The 7,648-nt window shown below is 45.2% G+C and overlaps 1 protein-coding gene across 1 annotated transcript in view; it reads right to left on the reverse strand.

The window, feature by feature from the left end:
* The window catches only part of LOC120066119 (protein inscuteable homolog), a 28,056-nt gene extending 23,072 nt beyond the window's left edge, over positions 1 to 4,984 (reverse strand). The window contains exons 1-4 of the mRNA XM_039017245.1: positions 4,640 to 4,984; positions 3,504 to 3,556; positions 3,260 to 3,383; positions 2,274 to 2,387 (exon numbers count right to left, since the gene is read on the reverse strand). Of these exons, the coding sequence (XP_038873173.1) occupies positions 2,274 to 2,387; positions 3,260 to 3,383; positions 3,504 to 3,556; positions 4,640 to 4,984 (636 nt within the window). The remainder of the gene's footprint in view (positions 1 to 2,273; positions 2,388 to 3,259; positions 3,384 to 3,503; positions 3,557 to 4,639) is intronic.
* Between the last annotated feature and the right edge of the window lie 2,664 nt (positions 4,985 to 7,648).

Below are 7,648 nucleotides of genomic sequence, written 5' to 3' on the forward strand. Positions count from 1 at the left end.
AAGTGTGCCTTGAATTCTAAATAAATCACTGACAGTGTCACCAGCAAAGCACCCCCCAAACACCCCCCCCCCTCCTCCTCCATGCTTCACGGTGGGAACTACACATGTGGAGATCATCTGTTCACCTACACTGCGTCTCACAAAGACACAGCAATTCGACCATGAAGGCCTGATTCACGCAGTCTCCTCTGAACAGTTGATGTTGAGATATGTCTGTTACTTGGCTGGTAACTAATGAACTTATCCTCTGCAGCAGAGGTAACTCTGGGTCTTCCTTTCCTGTGGCGGTCCTCATGAGAGCCAGTTTCATCATAGCGCTTGATAGTTTTTGCGACTGCACTTGAAGAAACTTTCAAAGTTCTTGAAATGTTCAGGATTGACTGACCTTAATGTCTTAAAGTAATGATGGACTGTCATTTCTCTTTTCTTATTTAAGCTGTATTTTACCAAATAGGGCTATCTTCTGTATACCACCCCTACCTTGTCACAACACAACTGATTGGCTCAAACGCATTAAGAAGGAAAGAAATTCCACAAATTAACTGTCACACCTGTTAATTGAAATGAATTCCAGGTGACTACCTCATGAAGTTGGTTGAGAGAATGCCAAGAGTGTGCAAAGCTGTCATCAAGGCATAGAGTATCTACTTTGAAGAAACGCAAATATAAAATAAATGTTGATTTGTTTAACACTTTTCTTGGTTACTACATGATTCCATCTGTGTTATTTCATAGGCTTGATGTCTTCACTATTATTCTAAAATGTAGAAAATAGTAAAAAATTAAGAACAACCTTGGAATGAGTAGATGTGTCCAAACTTTTGACTGGTACTGTATATGCACCAAAACGCAGCTCTGTCTATTATCCTCATACTAAATCAAATCTCTTTCTTTCATGGCTCAATTCATATTTAGGCTAAGGACCATACTCATGCGTGAGTCTGGCAAGGAAGCAGGGTGTGCATTGACATGAGTGAGCACTGCCTGTATATACTGTGCAGAATGAGCAGACCTAGAATACATAATGGTTGGTGGGGGGATTTAAACACCGGTGATTGAAACACCAACAGACAATTAATTATACAGTAACATACTCCAGGCTAAAAACTGACTCTCCAACAAACAGGCTAGGCTTCGCACACACCCTCATCTCATGGAGTCAAGTTAGCTCACTGGACACCTGATTGGGTTCCAGTACATTCATCGGACCTGCTGCATCGAGCTTCTCATCTTGCCACTGCCAGACTTTATCGCAGTCCGTTATGCAGCACATCGTAGACTAAAAGCACATCTATCAACAGTTCCAGGAAAGTAGGGGGACGGAGGGGGGTGGAAATAGATGGCAAATGGCAGATATTCAACAGCAAAAAGAAGGGGGATGTCAGCGCTACCAAAGCACAAAGATGACAGAGGAGCTTGACTATCCACCCGAGAGACAAAGGCTTTAGAAAGAAAGCAGAGTAATACATTCAGATGCCAACAGATGTTTAGTGCTCTGTACTCATTAGCCCCATTGGCAGCCATGATTTCTTAACCAGCCCTCTGAGGGTTCTCAGAATGGAGAGAGAGATGCTGTATGGGGGAAGGTAGAGCGGATTGATAGGTAAAACAGAGGCAGGGAGGCTGTGTGATCAATGCCCAGTCCTAATGGTAACTGACACTATTGATCTCATCTGGCAACAAGGGAGGTGTGTGTGTATGAGTGTGTGGGGAGGGGGCTCAGTCTCCCACCCGGAAAATTCTTATCAAGAGCATCCTGGAAGCGTCTGGTTGGCTAATGGCCACATGGACATAGTGTCTGGCCTGTCCCCTCTTATCTCCTGGAGCAAATTACTCTTTAGCTATAGAGCTTATTATGGTGGGTGGGTGCCCAATCCCTAGCCCCTTTCCGATCGGCAAGGAAGAGTGAACAGGGACATACAGGGGCCCAGGGATCTGTTTGGGATTGGGCCACGGGTTCATGTGGAAGGATGGGGAAGTTGATGGCAGAGAGAGGTGGGACTGTGTTAACATGGGGATGTAGCAGGGCCATGTTCATTTGGCACCAAACAGAAGAAAATAGACTGAGACAGGGAGGGACTACTTGCACTTGTCCAATAAGAAACGCTCTATTTCTGTTGCATAATGTTTTGGGGGGGTGGGGAAATCTGTTGCGTGTCCTAATGAAAATGACCCAGACCATCATCCCCTCACATAATGGTCCTCCTGTGTGTATGCAGACACAAGGGTGGGCCTGTCTGAGGGGGTGGGCCTGTCTGAGGGGTGTGTCTCACCTTGGCGATGATTCTGCAGAGCTGCGGGCCGTCCTGAGTGAGGGAAAGCAGGTTGCTGATGGCACTGCCGATGGTGTACACACTGTCTGACGACTCAATCTGCTTGATCAGGATCTGGATAGGACCCCGGGACACACACACACACACACACACACACACACACACACACACACACACACACACACACACACACACACACACACACACACACACACACACACACACACACACGAAGGTCATTGAGATTGACATCTCTTTGCAGCAAGGGAAGCAGCAAGGGAAATTGCAATGAAAGGAGGAAGTTTTAGGAAATCAATATTAGCACTAATTAATGACTGTATTGTGGTATAGCACTGTGGTTAAGTTTATATGCTATATTATATACAACAAACTCAGCGTCATTTCATTATCTGAATACAGGTTTCATTTTCTATTGAACTCAGTATGCAACTCCTTATTACCAGTTCATACTCCACACTATTGTGATCATTCAAATAGAGGCAAAAATCTAAACCAGCGATGCAGGAATGATATAATCCCATATTATAGTGGCGGCTATATTAGACTTTGTAAATGTTTACCTTTGTATTCACCCTTCCTGAACTGTTCTGATTTGTTTTTTAGTCTCTATAACAATACATCAGGGAGACTAACGGGCTAGCCAGGAATGGGTCTGGTTGTGGAGTGTGTGTGAGTGGCTATCTATCAACCACATCAAGAATGAGTAAGGCATGAACACGTCATTGTCCGTTTCTGTCCGTCAACGGTACAACTCAAGTCAACTATTCTCTGACGATTTTGCCCATCAAAAGTTGGCAGTTTATGTGTTTTTTTGTCGGACAGTCATCATCCGTTGTCATTCATCAGGCAACGGATGACTTCTATTGAGAAAGCATTGGCTCCATTCCAAATTCTAGGAATTTCCCAGTGTGCCAATGGCCTAAGTAGGTCAAAAGAGAAATCTGGGTGTAGTCAAAGCCTCATACCTGGATCTCATTGGCCAGGGCCATGTCAATCATGTGGCTGAACGAATCGCTGACATCAGTGAGGATCTCGTGAATGGCCTCCCTCATGGACTTCAGGAAGAATTCATCCTCGGTATGAAGGCATCTGTAGAAGAGAGGGCAATGGTTTGGATAAACCTTGAACATAAACACTTAGTGAGCTACTGTATTCAAATGTGTATGACAATATTCAGAGGTCATTAAGAGTTTTGTATGAATGTTTTACCTCTCTGTTATGGTGGTCAGCTCCATGCACTTCTCAAGCAAAGACTTCTCATACTGCACTCAAAAAGGAGAGACACATTTAAAGTTACAATAAGACAAACACACATTAGACACAGACAGTAGAACTCCCACACGCACACACAGACAGTACACACACACGCACACACAGACAGTAAAACACCCACACACAGACAGTAAAACACCCACACGCAGACAGTAAAACACCCACATGCACACAGACAAACACACACAGACAGTACACACACACGCACACACAGACAGTAAAACACCCACACACAGACAGTAAAACACCCACACGCAGACAGTAAAACACCCACATGCACACAGACAAACACACACAGACAGTAGAAAACCCACACACACACACAGACAGTACATACATACACACACAAAGCAGAAACGAATGTAATTCTCCAGTCAAGGCGGATGATCAGCTATTTGTAACAGAAGCGGAACCTTCACATCATCATTTTAAAATGGATGGAGTGTACTCCGTATCATACGGTGCAAGTGTGATTCCACTCGACGGGAAACCTGCATGAACTGCTTTAGGGAAAGGGCCATCAGTGGCGGCTAATTCGTGTCTTCAGCAGCCCATCCAAGATGGAACCAGACGGGTGGCTCCCAGAGACTCATTTTAAAATCATTTTTGTCTGAATTTTGCTCTGGGCATGAATAGCGTATGGGACCTATAATAGGGACTATTTACATGCGGCAAATGTACAAGAGAGTATTCCCGGAAGTCTTTATTCATTTGTCCCTCTAGTGTTACTGACTAAGAGCCAAACAAATGCAAATACAGTAGAATCACACAGACAGAAGATCACTGGAAGTGCGTAGTTATAATTCCTTTGGTGTTAAACAAGTGAGTGTAGGAAGTAGCTAAACTCCTTTAAAAAAAGCCGGTTCTCATCCCCCCCAGAAGAAGGCCACCCACTGGGCACACACTGGTTGAATCAATGTTGTTTCCACGTCATTTAAATTAAATTCAATTGAACCAACGTGGAATAGACAATGGGCAGTGCCACAACACTAAACCTTCTCCCTAGAGTTTTAGACCGCCCCTCCATCCTCCACTTGCTCAACCAGCCCAGTCCACCCTTCCTCCATCCTCACCTTCTGCATCTCTGCGGGGGTGTTGCGAGCGGCGCTATACTCATGCACCAGCGAGCGCACGTGGCAGTTTGCCCGGACGGCGGTGCTGTGGACCCGCTGCCAGCGGCCCTTCTCCAGCCGCTGGAACATCTTGCCCAGCTCGGTGCTGACCACCAGCGCCCGCCGCAGCAGCGTCTGCAGGTTGTCGCGGGCCACGTGGTCCCCCGTGGCCACGATGAGTTCGCCCTGGGCGTCCTCCTCCACGCCGATGGGCTTGGCCTGCAGCACGCACATGCACTCCACCTCCGTCATGTGACGCAGGTCCTCCATCCAGCGCTGCACCGAGTCCACCTGGAGCGAGTGCATCCTGCTGCACACACAAACACACACAGGTAATGTGAGTATAGAGCAGTGGTCACCAACCTGGGTCAAGATCACTTTCTGAGTCAAGATCACTTTCTGAGTCAAGATCACTTTCTGAGTCAAAATGCAAGTTGAGATCTGCCTCTTTGATTTTTTTTGTATATGACTTTAAAAAAATGTAAGCCTATGCAACATTAACCAATTAAAAACTGTTCTGTGTCAATGAGGTTTGTGCAGTAGGCTATAGGCCCAATACGTTATCACTGCATATTGACTATGCTTGAATTGCCCTGCCAATGTTGTTCTTCTCTGACCATTTAAAAATTATATTTAAAAAATGTAGGTATATGATCACACTGGTAATAGATCATTTGTTATATTTCTTGTGTAGCACAGCTAAGTGAGCATAATAATTGCCATTTTTTGAATGGACTGATGGCCTGCATCTGATGGTCAGTCAGGGGAGGAGCAGCGGTGAGGCTGCCTCTCACCCGACTCGCCGTGCCTCCGCCCTCCTTCGCTCCACTGAGAAAAGGGGACACGGTCTTCCAGCTGAGTGCGAAATTTAAGTTGCTCTGCCTCATGCACCAATTCATGTTGTTACTCCAATGACCAGAGAAAGTGAAATATTCCTCGCTATTAAAAAAGACACAAGCCACGAATAATAACAACGCAAGCTTATCGGAACACTTTGCTGTACTCATTCATTGCAGCTGCAGTGCTGGTTGTAGCGTGTGAAAGTAGGGAGAACGCACATTTTATGGTTTATAAAGATGTTGAACAAAGTGTTGAAAGTGCTGAGTAAGAACTTGAAGTTACACATAAAAACAGCAGCTCTTTGCTGTTTTCGTTGTGTCTCTCTCTCGTCATAGTTTTACATGTTTGAAAATCTCACAGTATCAACTTTGCTGTGCGTTCGAGGCTTCTTTTTACAGTCTATGGCTCGAGGAAAATGTGCAGACACAGTGATCTGAGCTATCTGATTGGCCAGCGGTAGGCCTTTAGGTGCATTTGATTTGCTCCCTGAGCCTGCCGGGTAGGTGGAGTTCCACCTCCAGACACATGAAATGGTTTGAAATGGGAACATTTTGTTTTCCCGGCGCTAGGGCTGCTGAATCAAGTGCACCTACCTCCAACAGCGCTAAACAAATACAAAAAATAGGCTTTATTGGGTTTTTTACAAAAATGTTTGGTGATCGACTAGGAATGCCTTGGTTGGTGACCAGAGGTTTAGAGCATGCACATCTACTTTGGGTAGTCATGACAGAGATAGTATCACATATTTGTAACTTATCCCAATATTGCTACTCCAATGAAACAAGCATACTCGGATATCCTCACACAGGTACGGGCCGAGACGGTTCAAATCTAGGTGTGTTTTTGTTTTCGAAACTTTAGCCTAACCATAACCTTAACCACTCGCTAGCATGCCTAAACTTAACCTTAACCACTCGCTAGCATGCCTAACCATAACCTTAACCACTCGCTAGCATGCCTAACCATAACCTTAACCACTCGCTAGCATGCCTAACCATAACCTTAACCACTCGCTAGCATGCCTAACCATAACCTTAACCACTCGCTAGCATGCCTAAACTTAACCTTAACCACTCGCTAGCATGCCTAACCATAACCTTAAACACTCGCTAGCATGCCTAACCATAACCTTAACCACTCGCTAGCATGCCTAACCATAACCTTAACCACTCGCTAGCATGCCTAACCATAACCTTAACCACTCGCTAGCATGCCTAACCATAACCTTAACCACTCGCTAGCATGCCTAACCATAACCTTAACCACTCGCTAGCATGCCTAACCATAACCTTAACCACTCGCTAGCATGCCTAACCATAACCTTAACCACTCGCTAGCATGCCTAACCATAACCTTAACCACTCGCTAGCATGCCTAACCATAACCTTAACCACTCGCTAGCATGCCTAACCATAACCTTAACCACTCGCTAGCATGCCTAACCATAACCTTAACCACTCGCTAGCATGCCTAAACTTAACCTGGTGCGCTTGCTTTTACTGTAAAAAAAAAAGGCTGTTACGAATCGGAATCAGACAATATTTATGTTTCTTGTGAGACCAAGTTGATTCTTCCATATCCATACAAAACATATAGTCTGATTGCTCCTGAAATGAGATCTCGTCAATGCTGCTCTAGCCTTTAGTTGATATCCCCAAGAGCAGCCAAGTTTTCAAATCAAATACCCAGGGATCTCAGAATCAATAGTGTGGGAGCGAGGTCAAATACCCACCAATAACCAGTGGTGTTAGGACTCGTTAGTCAAACCTATTATTTCACCTCGGTGGAGAGACTACATTAATCACTGGGTCGAACAGACCAAACACTTCCCACTGGGCACACACTGGTTGAATCGATGAAATTACGTTGAACCAATGTGGAATAGACGTTGAATTGACGTCTGTGCCCAGTGGGTTCTTTCTCTTCAGGCTTATTGAACCTAATGAACGTGGACTTACTGGAGGCTTCCAGAGGGGTTTCTCCGGATGAGTGAAATCAACCCAGCGTTAAGGAGGCTGAGAGGTTGATCGCTACAACACCCTCCTCTGCTTTGAGTAAACAAGGGGGTGGAGGTTCACCAATCTATATTCTAAGCCAAGCTTTCCCAAACTCGGTCCTCAGCTTGATGAT

The sequence above is a fragment of the Salvelinus namaycush genome, chromosome 21, assembly GCF_016432855.1.
Source record: "Salvelinus namaycush isolate Seneca chromosome 21, SaNama_1.0, whole genome shotgun sequence".
Taxonomy (NCBI): domain Eukaryota; kingdom Metazoa; phylum Chordata; class Actinopteri; order Salmoniformes; family Salmonidae; genus Salvelinus; species Salvelinus namaycush.